General features: G+C 54.1%; 2 protein-coding genes across 3 annotated transcripts; one reads left to right on the top strand and one right to left on the bottom strand.

Moving 5' to 3' along the window:
* The first annotated feature begins 2,368 nt into the window (after window positions 1-2,368).
* On the top strand, window positions 2,369-9,364 carry Psmd8 (proteasome 26S subunit, non-ATPase 8). The gene is made up of 7 exons (XM_047528890.1): window positions 2,369-2,731; window positions 3,877-3,949; window positions 4,059-4,161; window positions 5,421-5,586; window positions 6,614-6,714; window positions 8,142-8,253; window positions 9,142-9,364. The coding sequence occupies exons 1-7, from the start codon at window positions 2,369-2,371 to the stop codon at window positions 9,277-9,279; spliced, it is 1,056 nt and encodes a 351-aa protein (XP_047384846.1). The 3' UTR covers window positions 9,280-9,364.
* An 848-nt stretch (window positions 9,365-10,212) lies between these two features.
* Ggn (gametogenetin) lies at window positions 10,213-13,898 on the bottom strand. Of its 2 annotated transcripts, XM_047529131.1 has the most exons (3): window positions 13,689-13,898; window positions 11,058-12,944; window positions 10,213-10,362 (listed from the first exon to the last, which is right to left on the bottom strand). In XM_047529131.1, exons 2-3 carry the CDS (start codon window positions 12,923-12,925, stop codon window positions 10,245-10,247), a joined length of 1,986 nt encoding a protein of 661 aa, XP_047385087.1. In that variant the 5' UTR covers window positions 12,926-12,944; window positions 13,689-13,898; the 3' UTR covers window positions 10,213-10,244. The 2 variants fall into 2 exon arrangements, with proteins under 2 accessions (XP_047385087.1, XP_047385088.1); XM_047529132.1 differs by lacking the exon at window positions 13,689-13,898 and having other exon boundaries at window positions 11,058-13,155.
* Window positions 13,899-15,886: the final 1,988 nt, after the last annotated feature.

The following is a 15,886-nucleotide window of genomic DNA, read 5'->3' on the forward strand; positions in this document are numbered from 1 at the left end:
GTATGGTGGTACACACCTGTAATCCCAGCTCCTCAGGAGGTGGAGACAGGAAGATAAGTATGAGGCCAACCTCAGCAATTTAGGGGAGATCCTGTCTCAAAAAAAAAAAAAAAAAAAATCAAAATCTGTTTCTACCAGTTAGCAAATAGCTGCTTCTCTGTGTGCCTATCATGTTCCAGGAAAATCCATGGTGAAAGAATGAGCTACCATACATGAATTGTGCCATGAGACTAAAAAAAGAAGCAGACAGATCCAGATTGTATAGAATGAAATTCATTGGGGACTCATTGAAACAAGCATGTTTAAGAGCAGCAGTAAGACTCAGTGGGTAAGAGGGAGAGAGCTTATGTAGCAGTCGAGATAGAAGTGGCTTTCATCCAAACCAGACTTTACCTGGTTTATCTCAAGTTAATGTCCAAGATGGCAGGCATGTTTCTGATGCTGATGTTGGGATCCAGCTGTAGAACTCCGCACACTCCTCCAGTGATTCTGTTTATTTGAAATGTACTGGGAAACTATTCTGGGAAAACAGATCTGGGCTCCTCAAGGACAATCATGACAGTTATGACTCAAGATGACTGCCGGATCACTCTGCCGTCGGTTCCACCCTTCTCCAGCACATACCAGGCCTCCCTGCTACCTAGCAGGGTCCTTTACGACCAAGGCCCATTGCTGTGGACTGTAGTCTGTTCTGATTGGTTAGATATTTTGAACGCCAACATCTAGTGGCTTAAGGAGGGAACCCTGAGAGGTTAGGATTTTTTAATTTTAGTTGCAAGTAGTAAAAATTTCACTCAGATAGTCTACATAGACATGGTAACATAGGGGTTCCTCTGTCCCCCACTAGCTTTGGTACTGGGGATTGAACCAGAGGCACTCTACCACTGAGCAGTCCTTTTTATTGAATTTTGAGATAAGGTCTGGTCTTGAATTTGGCCTGGTTTTGAATTTGTGATCCTCCTGCCTCAGCCTCCCTCCCCAGTCACTGGGATTACAGGTGTGTGCCACCATGCCCAACTGAGTTTTCTTAACATAAGCTACAGATACAGTTTGAATCAGACATTCTCAATGTCTGCGGGATCCTGGCTTCATTTCTCAGTAGCTTTCCCTGTTCTGCTCTCTTCTGAGTGTGGGTCTCTGACCTCAAAGCAACCATCTTCATCGTCTAACGCTGCCCATCCACATGTCCTATTGTCCAAAGAAGGGCCTGGGATCCAACATTGTGAGTGTCCTGTCACTGATTGGATGAGTGTGGGTCACAAGAGCACCACCTTACCAAGAGGGATGGGGGCAATGATTGGTTTAAGCCAATCAGATCTCACTCCCACCTTAATCTTTTGCTCATGTGTCCAGGAGGGCAGTTCTAAGAAACTGTGCTTTCTGGGAGAGAGGAGAATGGAACTGAAAAAAAGAAAATTACTCCCACACTCTATTCCCTGTCCATCCAATAGTCTCAATCCAGTCCATCTCCAGGGATTCGTTTTTAATTTTTAATTTCTATTTTTTTTTTTTGTTTGTTACTGGGGATTGAACCCAGAGATGCTTTGCACTGATCTACAGCCCCAGTCCCTTTATTCTTTATTTTGAAATTTGAGACAGGGTCTTGCCAAATTGCTGAGGCTGGCTTTGAACTTGCGATTATCTTGCCTCAGTCTCCTGAGTCCCTGGGATTACAGGAATGCACCACCAGGCATGACTCCTTGTTTAAAATACTTTAAATGCCACGATTTATTTTACATAGTCATTCATGCAACAAATATTTATTGACTGTGTGCTAATATATGCCAAACATGGAGAGAGGAATTCAGCAGTGGAGAAAACCGATAAAGATCTCTGCCCTCATGGAGCCAACATGGAGAATTTTGAGTTCATTTTGAGAAAAAGTAATGCCGAATAGGCAGGTGTAGTAAAATTTGGTATGAAAAATTGGAAATTATCTGCTTCTATGTGGCATTTAAAACACTTTGTGCTTTTTTGTATAAATTTGTAGAAAGATGCCAACAGATGCACTGAGAGACTAGAGACCTAAGTTCAAATCCCAGCTGCTAGAGCTTTGGAAGGTTACCCAGCCTCTCCATATCTCTATGAGATATCTCTATTATATATGGTATATATTTATGAAACTACATAAAAAGATGTACTTTTTTATATCTCAGTTGTTCAAATGGCTCCACACCGCCACCTCTTGGCTTGTAGAAGCTACCCTGAAGATGGAACCTCCAGAGAGTAACGTAGAGCCCTTAGCTAATAGTCTGAAGCCAGGAAAGCCATATTGACTACGGGAGTGGGAGGAGGGCGTTGAGACGTTAGAGCAAGCCAACTTCCGGTCGCCAGCTTGAGTGACAGCAGAGGCGGAGCTCCAACTGATATGTTCATTAAGGGCAGAGCTTCCAGGACATCGCCCAGACAGCTACGGCTCGCCACCGGCGGCGGGCAGAGGCGGGCAGTCGTAGCTCCGCCCCCGCCCTTGGGCGCCACCTCCCGGCCCCACTTCCGCCGGGCGAGCGTCTGTAGGCGTCGCTGCCGTAAACTAGGCCGGCGGTTTGCCGCATCACGGAAGATGGCGGCCACGACGGTGAACGGAACGACCGGCGTCTCGAGCTCCGGGTCTCCGGCGGCCTCGGGCGCCGTGCTGCAGGCCGCGGCCGGCATGTACGAGCAACTCAAGGGCGAGTGGAACCGGAAAAGCCCCAATCTTAGCAAGTGCGGAGAAGAGCTGGGCCGCCTCAAGGTAGGGGTTGACGGGCCAAGGAAGCCAGGTGCTTAAGGGGTGCTCCGAGGGGTCTGGTCCCAGCCAGGGTCCGAGCCACCGGAGAGGCTTCGGTGCCGACGGAAACAGCGGGTCTGGACATCCGCGAAGACCAAAGATTCGGAACAGCCGACGTGCGAACTCGGAGCGGTCTAGAAGCCAGAGAGGGCTGGAACGGTCCAAGTGCGGCCCCAGGGGCAGCCGGCGGGGAGGGAGTGATGGAGAGGCGGGTTGTGGCAGATCCAGGCGAGGGCTTCGGATTTTGCCGCTCGGAAACCAGCTGATCAGAGGGGCAGGGTGCGGTATCGGGTTTTTCCGAAGGCGAGTTCCAGTCAAGACTAAGTGGGGAATGAGGAGCGCAAAGGAAAGCCTGGGATGGTGGGGTGTGCGGGGATGTGTAGCTGAGACCTGGCCAAGCGAGGGTCTGAGAAATCTGAGGTTAGGGGAGCATCTGTGTGGAAAAGGGGATCAATCAAGTTGTGGGGGCAGGACTGAACCTAGAAGAAAAAGAATATGGGGTTCAGGGTGCTTCAGACCAGGTGTGTTTGGGAAAGAATGTAAACATCGTATGCTGGACCAGGTTACTGAGTCTAATAAGGAATGGTGTATAGGCTGGATTTGGGGGGAGGTTAGTGTCCCTCCCTACCTGTAGAATTTGGGGGTATCCCAGCTGTCCTTCCCTAAGAGTGTGGGGAATATCTCCCAAGAACAGAGGTGTTCATGTCCCTGTGACTCTATTGGATCAGGCACTGGAGTGTCCTTCCTGTTTCCCCAGTGGAACTATTAATACATGTGATATGAGGTGATCCTAAATGAATGCTTGTTTGTGTTCAGGTTGTCTTCTGAGTGCTTTATGAGGATTGGCTCCTTGTAGGACTCATAACAGTTTATGAGTCAGGGATGATGATTAGTTTCATTTTCCAGATAGGAAAAACAAACCCCAGAGAGGGCAAGTAACCCGTGTGTGTGTGTGTGTGTGTGTGTGTGTGTGTGTGTGTGTTTCTGGGGATCACACCCTGGGCCTTGCACGTGCTAGGCAAGCACTCTACCACTGAGCTACATCCCAGCCCAGTAACCTGCATTTGAAGTCCCACCTTTCCTTCCTTCCCTCTTTTCCTCCCCATCAGCTGGTTCTGCTGGAGCTTAACTTCCTGCCAACCACAGGGACCAAGCTGACCAAACAACAGCTCATTCTGGCCCGTAAGTGTCCCTGGGGTTGGGGAGTGATGGGCTGAGGGTTGTGGTAGGAATGGTGCTGTGGTTGGGGAGAGGGAACCCAGTCACCTCATGAGAGCTTGCCCTGTCACAGGTGACATATTGGAGATCGGGGCCCAGTGGAGCATCCTTCGCAAAGACATCCCCTCCTTCGAGCGCTACATGGCTCAGCTCAAATGCTACTACTTTGATTACAAGTGAGGTTGGGCCCTGCCACTGGGGAGGGACGGTGGTTACTTGGCAACTCATATCTCTTTTTCATCTACATGGGCCTTCTTCCTTCTACTGAGAACCTCTGATCTGCCTAGTTATGTACCCCGAGATTGTAGTGAGGGGGTTGACTTGGAGGTCCTGAGACTGGGGTTGTTTGATCTAATTTCTGTTGATACCCAAACCACCGACTTCCCTTGCCTGTTCTCACACTATATCCCCTCTGCCCAGTGTGGCCACCATCACCTTTTACCTGCCCTGGCTCCAGCCTTGCCCCATCATGCCTGGCTTCATGTCCGCATAACAGCCAATGAGATCTTCGTGACACTAAAAAAATTCTTTTTTTTCTTGTGCTGGGGATTGAACCTAGGGCCTCACACATACTAGGTGGAACCTCTACTGATGAGCTGTACCCCTAGCCCACACATTAAAACTTGACCCCTCTTGACCCTCTGCTCAGAACCTGTCATGACTCTCAGTGACATTCAGGCTGAAGACCAAGTTCTGTTGTGTGGTCTCCAATGACATCCTGGCGCTTATACCTCTGCCTGGGCCCATCTGTCCTGGTACTGACTCTTCTAATTGTATTTCTCCATCCCAGCCCTGTCTTCCCACTGGACTGTGAGCTTCCAAAGGCATTGGTCACTGCTCTGTTTTTAGCACTGCCTATTGCAGTACTTAACCCAGGCCCAGAGCAGGGACTCATTTGATGTGTGTGGAATATAAAACTGAATGACATCTGCATGAATTAATGATTAAGAATTTGATATCAGACAAACTAGTTTGAAACATCCTGCCACTTCCTGATTATGTGGTCTTGGGCAAATAAGCTCACCTCTCTGTCTCAGTTTCCCCCTTAAAGTGGGGGTGATGATTGTTGGCATAATCATATTGAACACTTATACAGTATTTATTTGGGTGAGACTCTGTTCTAGTCATTTTAGCTAGGTTAGATCATCTTATTCACTTAAACTTTATTTATTTAACTTATCTCTGTGAGAGAGATACTATGGTGATACCCATCTTACATTTGGGGAAATCCAGTCACTTTACTGAAATGAGGTCTCTTGCTGGGGTTGATATCACTTATAAGGAACTTCTTGCTTCTTTCAGCCTCAGTTTCTTCGTCTGAAAACCCAGGGTCATACACCCCTTCAAGAAGAAAAAGGGTCCTTGGTGCTTGGGGTGGGGATGTTTGCTAGGTCCCTAAGCCTCCTGTTTTTTGATTCCCCTCCCTGGTCCACAGGGAGCAGCTCCCTGAGTCAGCCTACATGCACCAGCTCTTGGGCCTCAACCTCCTCTTCCTGCTGTCCCAGAACCGGGTGGCTGAGTTTCATACAGAGTTGGAGCGCCTACCTGCCAAGGATATCCAGACCAATGTCTACATCAAGCACCCTGTGTCCCTTGAGCAGGTGAGTCTGGGGAAGGGAAGGACTTGGCTTGGCTGAGGTGGGTAGTGCTGGGACAGATACTAGGGGAATTGTCAAGGTTCACCACCTTGAACCCAAGGACTCCTTCACTCATTCATGCAATAAATATTGAGCCCAAGCTGTGCACATGTGCTGTGTTAGTTTTCAGACTGTGCTATGAGTCATAGATTCTTTGATCTTGGGGAGATGACAGTGAGGTGAGGAAGCAGACAGTAAACCAAAAGTAGAAGTAACCTGCAGTCTGTCAGGTAGAGAATAATAATGAAGGAAGAAGGGTGGGGTGTAAGGGACAGGGACAATTTAATATGGGGTGGTCAGGGAGGAGCTTTCTGAAGATTTGGGATTTTTGTAAGACTTGCAAGGGATGAGAGTAAAACCATATGATAGTCCAGGCAGAGCAACCAGCTCGTCTACACTGAGGCAGAAACTGCCTGCTGTGTTTGAGAAACAAATGAGCAGGGACAGGGGAGACTTTAGGAACTGGGTTAAGAAGTAGTTCTTGGGCTGGATTGTGGCTCAGTGGTAGAGCGCTTGCCCATCATGTGTGAGGCAATGGGTTCGATTCTCAGCACCACATGTAAATAAAATAAATAAAAATAAAGGTCCATCAACAACTAAAAATGTTATTTAAAAAAGAAGAAGAAGAAGAAGTAGTTCCTGAAGCTGAAGTTTCAGGAGGATTTGGCTGGGGGAAGGTAGGGCAAGGAGGGCAGAAAGGAGCGGAGGGCAGGCAGCACAGTTTGGGCAAAGTTGCTGGAGGATGAACCCGTGGTAGATCCAGCTCCGTCTCCTTTTTATAATTGAAGATGAGATAACAGTCCCATGGCGAGCTAGGAGAGTGAGAGTGTGTGTGTGTTGAAGTCAGGGATGCTTCCTGGAAGAGGACGATCCTGGTCTGGGGATTGAGTGGCTGTATGGCAAAGGGTGTTCTGCAGAGGAGGGACGATGGGGGCAGTGGTGTCCCTGTGCTGCTTCTTCATCCTCTCTTCCTCATCCTTGGCCTCTGCAGTACCTGATGGAGGGCAGCTACAACAAAGTGTTCCTGGCCAAAGGCAACATCCCTGCTGAGAGCTACACCTTCTTCATTGACATTCTGCTGGACACTATCAGGTGTGTGGGGGACCCAGAACTCTGTGGGTTTCAGAAGGAGTTCGGACTCTGGCATCAGACAGCCCTGAATTTGAAATCCTTTCTGACCACTTGTGATCTGGGGAGGCCAGGCATGTTTCTTTTCCTTGCATTTTAGTTCTTTTCTGTGAAGTGGAACTGGTCATGCCATTGTGGACAACAGCTCTTGCCTTGTCCCTCAGGCTTTTTATATGATTGGCCATGTGTCAAACTTGAGCCTGGGTGTGGCACCCAGACAATTCAGCAGATGGGGGCCATGCTGCCTCTCTGAGAAGTGTTCAGTCCGTCTGTGGACCAAAGATACATCCAGTGAGTCACGTAACCTCACCTCAGGGCACCTAAACTCTGGAACAATCAGTTTTCCTTCTCTAAAATGGGGCCACCAAGTCTTACCCACCCCTCTGGGGTTGCTGTTGCTTTGTACACAAGGGCAGGCAGGCATGACATACAAGTCCCTTTTGAGGTATAAAAGGGTGTCAAAGTTGGTGGCAGAGCAGTTTCACTTAGGCAGTGTACCAGATTGGAATGGGTTTCCATTTTTTGAGTGACAAAGGCAAGCACAAGACATGAAATAGTGAGGAAGAACACCTAGTGGGTTTGGGTGTTTTGTTGTTGGTGGTGTTTTTTTGGAGATGGGTTCTTGCTAAGTTGCCCAGGCTGGCCTTGCACCTGGGCTCAACTGATCCTACCTACTGCCTTAGCCTCCTGAATAACTGGGACTAAAGGCCTGGCTGGTTTAGGGAGGGACTTGTCTTTTTTTTTTTTAAGATTCTGAGGATGGAACCCAGAGCCCTTACACATACATGCTGGGAAAGCAGTCTACTAACCCTAGGGATTTGTTATGGAAGCCCTTACATTAACGAGCAGTTATGTGCGAGCCCATACCTACCCTCTCCATGACAGGTGTGACATTGCAGAAATGCACGTGCTCCTCCCTGTCCCTGTTTTTCTTGAGGGCTCACCACCCCAGCGCCATGCCAGTGACTCCATGCCTTGCTGTTTTGCTGCTTCTGCACTGTTCATGAATTCAGGGGACCCCTTAGGATCTGTGAAGTGAGGAATATGTCGAACTTGAAGCAGCACTTCTGTGAGGAGGGCTTATGTGAAGAGAGTCCCTTGAGGGAATCCCAGGCTGGATTTTAGGCAGTCTTAAATCCTCCTGCCTCAGGGTGGCATTGAGAGTTTGGTTCCACAGTTCCGAGAGTCAGATCTAGATGTGGATCCCCTGTGGCCCTTGCCTGTTTTGTGACTCTGGTCAAGTTACTCCCCTGAGCCTCCCCCAGTAAAATAGGGCAGTAACATTCCAGCTGTCAGTGCTGATCTGAATGGTCAGCTGACACCTGTCAGGCCTGGGAGGACAGGACCTGGGGGGTTGTGTTCAATAACAAGAATGAGTTATCTTCCCACAGGGACGAGATCGCAGGGTGTATTGAGAAAGCCTATGAGAAAATCCTTTTCACTGAGGCCACCCGGATCCTCTTCTTCAACACACCCAAAAAGATGACAGACTACGCTAAGAAGGTGGCTGGGGTGTAGGACAAGGGGCTGTGGAGACAAGGGGTGCATGCTTTTAATAGCAGTGTTAGTGAGCAGTGGGGCCATCTACAGGGAACAGGACTGCGCAGGGTTGAATCCAGCTGTGTGTGTGTCCTTAGGCAAGCTGCCAAGTCTCTCTGAGCTTGTGCATCCATAGAATAGAGTTTTAACATGGGATGAGCTTAGCATAGCACCTGGCACCAGGTGGATGTGGGTACTCTGCACATGTTGTCTTTTGCCCTTTTTCTGTCTCCTTGGTACTGGGATTGAACCTAGGGGCCCTCTACCACTGAGCTACATCCCCAGCTTTTTTTATTTTTAATTTCAAGACAGGTTTTCACCAAGTTGCTCAGGCTATCCTTAAACTTGCAAGCCTCCTGCCCTATCCTCCTGAGTAGCTGGATTACAAGCATGGACGACCATGCTGGGCTGACTTTTGCTTTTATTAGAATTCCTTAGAAGCGGCGGCTTTTGCTGTAAGACTTTGCTTCATGTAGTGTGGAACATCTGAGCAGGAGTAGTGCCTCTGGAAATGGTGACTCATGGTGTACAGTGACTCTGGTGTCCCAGAAGGCAGGAGGAGAGTCAAGAGCAGGCCGTAGAAGGGGTGAAATTGAGTATGGGTGATGGTGACAGCTATTGATCACTTATTTTAGGTCAAATACCATTTCCATGCTTCAAAGGTTTTGATTCACTGAATCCTTATAGTGGATCCAGAGAAGTAAAACCAGGGCACAGAGAGTGAATTTCTCTGCCTAGAGGTGTGTGTGTGTGGGGGGGGGGGGGGGGTCATGAGTGTGAGCCGTGGTTCCATGGGCGGGGAGACAGCCTTTGGGATCACCCCACCCACCTCTCATTCTTCCCTTCCTGCAGCGAGGGTGGGTCCTGGGCCCCAGCAACTACTACAGTTTTGCCAGCCAACAGCAGAAGCCAGAAGACACCACCATCCCCTCCACGGAACTGGCCAAACAGGTCATCGAGTATGCCCGGCAGCTGGAGATGATTGTCTGAGCCCACTGGCCCTGGGGCAGGGCAGGGCATGGTTATTTAAGAGTCACAGTGCAGGTTGTCCTCCAATAAAGGTGGATTGACATTCGTTCTTCCAGACCCTTGTATCCCCAGTTGGGATGGCAGAGAAACAATTATCATCTTTGGAGAACTTGGAAGTTTGGGGACTTGTCGGGGTTGGAAATAACACCCTCCATCTAGTCAGCCTCTGTCCAGTGGCTATTGCTCCTGGTCTCAAACACAGATGCCCTGTGGCACATGGAAGAGCACAGGCCCCAAATGGACACATTGGAATATTGGGCCAGGGCCTCCGAATCTTTCAGCAAAGGGTGTGAAGTGTCCCATTTTTAAAATGTTGGCAGTGGATTAAATAATTTTACAAATAACATGTGAAATGGAATCTGTCCTGGGCTACTACTGTAACCCCTCTGGAACAAAAGGTGTGGGCTGTGCATAGGCTTGCCTTGCTTTTCCCTCTTCTGGAACCAGTACTGTGACCTGGGACCACCCCCATGCCGATCTACATTTTCCTGCCTGAAGTTCTTGGGAGGGTGTTATAAGGTGGTAGTCTAAATCTGGCTGAGCCATTTGTGGATTGTAGAATTTTCAAGAAAGTCATCCAGAGTTGCTTTTCCCCACTGTAAACTAGGAACGATCCTTTCCAGAGTGATTTGTTCTAGAATGTGAACTTGGCATCAGGTCAACTCAGAAAGGAGGCTGATGGTGTTAAGGGAAATGCGACCTCCCCCGCCCGGGCCCATCAGTGTGGATGCTAGATGAATGGACCCTCACTTATTGCTGTTCTAGGTCCAGCCATCTTACTATTTTTAGGACATTGTACTTTGAAGGACTTCTGCCTTGTTCCCACTCTACTCTTTCAGCCCACAGTGGGAGACTGACAGGCAGCTAGGCATCTGGATTGGTTATTTTATTGGCATGGAGGGGAAGGCAGAGGGCGTTGACTGCATTCAGTTGGGATGGGTAGCCTGCAAGTCGTAGTGCTCCAGCCCAGCTACCAGGGAGCCAGCCAGCTTGATGGTGGCGACCCAGGGTGGCTCGCTCAGGTGGTTGGTGGGTGTGCTCAGCCTGGGAAGAGGGAAGAATCCACAGGGCCTGTGAGGCCCCTGCCTCTTCTAGAGCTTCACTTTCTGTGTCTGAACAGAGAAGCTCCTGAAGGCTGGGAGAGTTGGCATGGGGCGAGGGGTGCTGGAGGATGCTGGGGGTCCTCCTGGATCTGGGGGCTCTGGAGTAGCCTTTGCAGCACAAGGGCTGGGTCATCAGTGCCCCCTGGTGTTTAAAGCCTTGCTCCCAGAGTCAAAAGTTGCCAGAGTGTAGAAGGGGCTAGGTCAGGGCTTCCCCTGTCCAGAGGGGACAGGGGAACCTACATTTACTCCTTTGATTCCATCTCCCTCCCATCCCTGAAGAGCATGGAACATGGCCCCTCTGGGTGCTGTCAGGCATAGGGGTCAAGGCAGTGAATAAGGTCAGGCCCCCTGGAACCAGCATCCCTCCTGGATGACTCCAGAGAGTAGCTAGCAGGCCACAGGTCAGCTTGGGGCTCAGAAATCAAGATGCTGGGTCAAGGTGTTCCCTCTTCCCAGTCAGGGCTCAGGAAAGCCCCTCATGGTTCTGAAGGATTGGAGCTCAGGTAGATTTGAGTTGTAGAAAAGGCAGGGTCAGGGGGCAGAACTTCAAAAGCCCTGAATAGGAGTCTATCCGGGAAAATCTGGTTCAGGACTTAAGAGGTATGTCTTCCCCTATTTTCCAGACTTCCCCCTCACCAGGCAGACACGTTGCGGGGCAGTCGGCGATGGCGTGGCTGGTGGCGGCAGTAACACTTGCACGGACAAGAGTTAAGCACCTGGAAGGGTGGCCAGTGGCGCACGGCGCCCGAGCTAGCTGCCCCAGCTGTAGGGGCCCCACTGCCAGCACCCCCTCCACCGCCGCTGTCAGTCACGGTAGCTGCAGTCCGTTCTCGAGGACCATCTCCAGGGGCGCCGTCCTCACGGTTCACTCCTCGGGCCGCGCGGGGACCCTTGTTTCTGCGCGTGCGAGCCTTGATCGGTGGAGGCGCAGGTGGTGACGGCTCGGTGGTGATGGGAGCTGGAGCTGGGGATGGGGCCAGGGCCGGTGCCAGGGCCTGTTCTGCAGCTGAGGCAGGGGGCAGCGCAGGGGTTGGGGCGGGAGCCAGGGCTGACTCCACACGGCCAGAGCTTGGGGTGGGTGGACGGGCCACCAGCAGCGGCGTTGGCGGGGGCACTGGAGGCTGCGGTGTGGGCGGCGGCACTGGCGGCGGCGTGGCTGGTGGCGTGGGCGGTGGCGGTCGCGGCAACAACTGCTGTGGACCCGGAGGCCCAGGACGCACGGGCTCACCATTGGTGGGTGCCGGGAAGATGAACATAGGCGGCGCCAGCAGGGCAGGTGCGGGCCTCCGGGGCCCGGGAACTGGGTGCGCCTGCCCTGGTGGTGGTGGAGGGGAGCCCCACGGCCCAGAGAGCGCTGCCGCGCGCCTTCTGGGAGTCCCGACGCCTCCACCAGCCCCATTGAAGCGAAAGTGGCGTTCAGGACCATCGGGAGGGCTTACCCAGTCGAATTTGGGCTTTGAGCCTGGGAATGTGGTGTAGGGGGGCGGGGGTAGGGCCCGGGCGTGGGACGCAGGTGCCGCAGGGGGACCAGAACACCCTTCGCCGTCTCCATTCCCTCCCTCGGTTTCCTGGGCCCCACGAGGGACCTCTCCCAGGGTACGAGCAGCTCCAGGTGGGAGGGGTCCCTGTTTCAGGACCTCAGCGTAAGAGATGGCACCTGAAGCAGCGAAGAGTCCTCCACCTCCGCCGCCCCCGAGCGAGGCTTTGGCAGCTAAGGGACTCGAGGCTGCCGCAGGGGACAAGGGGGGTCCCGACTTGAAGGTGACTTTACATAGCAGGCTCAGGCCGGACTCGGAAGCCGCAGACCGGGCCATTTCGCCTTCGCCCGCTTGAGGAGGCGCCCCTCCGCGGGCCCCACCGGTTGCCTGACCCTCGCCGCTGTGCCTGGCCTGGCTTTCTGTGAGGCTTGTGGCAGATGTGGCCAGAGCTGGAGTGATTCTGCGGTTCGGCGGCTGCCGGTCTGAAGGTGGCAGTGGTGGTGGCTTTCGTGGCTCCAGGGGCGTCGGAGGAGGGACTGGGGCTCTCGGGACAGGGTCCTTTTCAGTTAGTTGCCTGGGCAGCGGTGGCAGCGGGCGGAGACTCGGAGGGTCCCCCTGGCCGCGATGGCTCGCCTCCAACAGGCCGCGGATCCGGGGCACCGCAGTGCCCGTGGGTTTTCGCCACTTAGACGGCGCGGGCAGCAGGGTCCCCACGGGGGGCGGGGGTGGTGTGGAGACTGCGGCTGCAGCCGCCTCCTCTGGAGGGGGCGTCACTGGCAAGGGCAGTTCTAAGGTCAGGGGCAGGGGCGAGGGTGAGGCCTGGGGCTCCGGGGGTACCAGGAGTCCCGGGGGCGCGGAGCTGCCAGGGAACCAGACGCCCAGCCCTCGAGCCAGGCGCATGGCCGGGGAGGAGGGGGTCACCTCGGGCTCCACCAGGGACGTCCGGCGGGAGTCAGAGGTGCGGTCCGAGGCCTGCTCTTTTCGGGAGCCCCCGCCCGCGGACGGCTCCGACTGCACGTTCCCCATTTCCGACGGAGGTCGAGGACTGTGGTCAGAAAAATTTTAGCCAGTCAGTCCGCCAGGGTTGTGGGAACCCCACGACGTTGTCTGCTCCTGAACTTATCCGTCTGCATTGGCCCCGTCCAAGTCCTCCAATATCTACTCAGCTCTGGTCTCCAGTCTTCTGTTTCCAGAATCTCGATGCTCACGCCTACTTCCCCGTGACCCCTCATAAGCTGCTGTTCAGAAATTTAGGCCCCAACCCCTTAAAGTTCTAAGGTTCCATCCCTATTCCCTTGGCTGGTTCCTTAGAGCCATCCCTACACTTTGGCCACGCCCAGGGTCTCCAGACTTCAAGACTCAGATCTTGCCCGCCTTCCTGTCTGTCTCTCGGGCCACACCGCTAATGATGGTTGTGCCCAGTAGCCTACAGGAGCTCAGGCTTCTCTCCCAGCACTCTAATCGGTCTCCAGAGGCCTAGGCCCCGCCCCGCTCTCTGGTCCCGCCCCCGATTGTCGGGGGAATCCAGCCTCGACCCCACCCCGCCCCCCACCTGCGGTCTGACACTGCCTCTGACCAACAAATACCAGGTGTTCTGAGCATGCTAACCCTCCGACCATCCACTCTCTGTCGATCATTTGGATCCCTCCCTTTTCCCAGGCAGCGGTATATCCTCAAATCTCCCTCATAAACTTCTTTTCCCGCTCCTGATCTACCTGCGGGTCTCGAAACTCAGGCTCTATTCCTTCCCCAAGCTCCGCCCTGTCTCCGTACAAAAGACCCCACTCACCGACTCCTCCAGCCGACCAAAGTTCAGACCGCGGCCCCTCGGCCCAGGGTAGGGCGGGGAACGGCCGTAGCAGAAAATAACCGAAAAGAACGGGGGTGCGGGTGAAGGCAAGTGGGCGAGACAGCGAGGGCGGACCCCGAGATCTAGGCCCCGCCCCCGGGCTCGAGGCCCCGCCTTCTGTGAGCCAGCTTGAGCCCGGCGCTTACGAACCTGGATCTCCCTTTGAAATACTCCCAAGTCGTCTTCCCCGCCCCCCGGCCTTCTAGTCATAAGCCCCACCCCTTTAGAACGTTCTCTTTAGCTCCTCCCCTTTAGAATGCCCCGCCCCTCCGTCCCCCCTAGTCCCGCCCATTACCACCACTGCTATGTAGCTCCTCCCTTTGGGACCTCTCCTCTTCCCCGCCCCCAAGACCATTTATCTCTAAGCTCCGCCTTTTTAGGAGCTGGCAGTGTCTCTTTCCAAGGACCCTGTCCTTCCTCCGTCCGCCCAGAAGGTCCATCCACGGTGGACCCACCCTTTCCATGACGCACCGTCTTGTCGGTTCCTTCAGCATCCAAACCTTCTTCTTACTCAGTCTCTCCAACCCCGCCCCCTTGCGAATTCTCCCCTCGCCCCTCCTCTCATCGAACACTGCCAGGCACCCAGCCCCTCCCATTTAGAGCCCAAACTGTAGACCACCGCCTCTTTAGAACCCAGAGACCAGGCCTTGTCTCGGTCCCCTCCGTATATCTCGGGTACCAAAGGAGCATATGAGGCGTAAGAGTGGAAAAGTGAAGGATCCACTCTTCATCCTGAGAAAATGGGGGCTGGGGGGCCGTTCGTAGCAGCCTGTGCCGGGCTCTAGGACCCAGCGGGCAAGTATGCCCGCCTGTCTCTTACCCCTCCCCCAAACCGCCCCCTCCCCCCCCAGTCCTCCAGGTTCCCCCTCCCTCCCCCCTCGCCCCGGCTCCCGGTGCCCGTCTCCAGCGCCGCCGGAGCCAGCGAGGGAGCCGGAGCGGACAGGAGGAGGAGGAGGCCGCGTCGCCGCCGCTCGGAGCCCGGCCGGAGCCTCCCAGGCAGGTGCAGAGGGCCGCGAGGGGGCGGGGGCTGACAGACCGCCTGCCCCAGTGAGGGGGCGGCCAGGACCGCGCAGCGCCTTCTGCCCACCCCGGCGCCCCGCGGGCCCGGCTGGGAGGACAAGGGGATGGGGGCCCCCAAACTGCGCGGCAGCCATTTGGGGTACCAGTCTCCATTTGGGGGTCCTGGACTTCCTCCGAGGACTCCTCATTCACAAAATTCCGTCCTGGACCCTCACCATTGAGGAACTCTGAGGACCACTCCCCCGGGGAACATAGATGTGTGAGGAGCATAGGGCACCCCGAGATACCGGTGCCCCAGCCCAACTAGGCCCTGGGGGGGACCCCTGCCCTTTTTCCCTGCTTCACCTGTTGTCGGGGGAGGCGGGCGGACAAAGGAAGCAGAGTCACGTGACTGCTCATTCACAAAATCCCATCCCATTGAGAAAAGGGGGCTGGGGGCGCTGCGGCCGCCCCTTCCCCTCCCGAAGGGCCGGGGAAACCCGTCAGCCTGCAGTTGGGGGAGGGGGCTAGAACTCGTTGCTTGGGTTCCTAAGGTGGGGACGCCAGGGTCCCTGTGCTGGGTGGCAGTGAGGGGTTGGACGCCCCAGTAATCCAAATTACTGGGGGGAGGACTACGTATCCAGAACTGGGGGGGGGGGGAGATGAGATATTTTGAAGGATGCTGGGGAGGGGAATCGATCTCCCCACCCACCTCCCATCTCTCCCCCTTGGCTTCGCTCGGCTGGGACCTGAGGGAGCAGCCTTGATTTTTGTGAATGAACTGCTCCCAGCATATCTTCGGTCGCCGGTTTCTGGCTTCCTCTGCCTCCATCTCTTCTCTCGGCCTCTTTCTGGCCATTTCTGGTTCTCTCCCTGCTCCCTGTCCATCTCCCCGTTGCTGGGTGACTCAGTGAGCTTTGCATCCGGTCTCATTCATAAATCCGGGAAGGGGTGGGGGGAAGAGAGCCAGGGTTTCTCACCCAGCCAGTGGCCTGGGTGACGGGGTGTGGAGGCAGCTTTGGGAGCACTGGAGCTGAGTTGATGGGCCCAGAGAAATACATATGCGCAGGAACCCAACTGTGAGGGGGGACGCTGGGTGGGGCTGTGGGTATGTGCTCAGAGGGAAGGAGACCGGGTTG

The sequence above is a fragment of the Sciurus carolinensis genome, chromosome 16 (genome assembly GCF_902686445.1).
Source record: "Sciurus carolinensis chromosome 16, mSciCar1.2, whole genome shotgun sequence".
NCBI lineage: Eukaryota > Metazoa > Chordata > Mammalia > Rodentia > Sciuridae > Sciurus > Sciurus carolinensis.

Bases quoted from the DNA above. Each gene is read 5' to 3' on its own strand.
- Psmd8 (XM_047528890.1), top strand. From the start codon at position 2,369: ATGTTCATTAAGGGCAGAGCTTCCAGGACATCGCCCAGACAGCTACGG. The intron at 5,587-6,613 runs GTGAGTCTGGGG...TGGCCTCTGCAG, and splicing joins ACCCTGTGTCCCTTGAGCAG to TACCTGATGGAGGGCAGCTA. The intron at 6,715-8,141 runs GTGTGTGGGGGA...ATCTTCCCACAG, and splicing joins ATTCTGCTGGACACTATCAG to GGACGAGATCGCAGGGTGTA.
- Ggn (XM_047529131.1), bottom strand. From the start codon at position 12,925: ATGGGGAACGTGCAGTCGGAGCCGTCCGCGGGCGGGGGCTCCCGAAAA. The intron at 10,363-11,057 runs GTGAGGGGGAAG...CCCTCTTCCCAG, and splicing joins CCCCGCAACGTGTCTGCCTG to GCTGAGCACACCCACCAACC.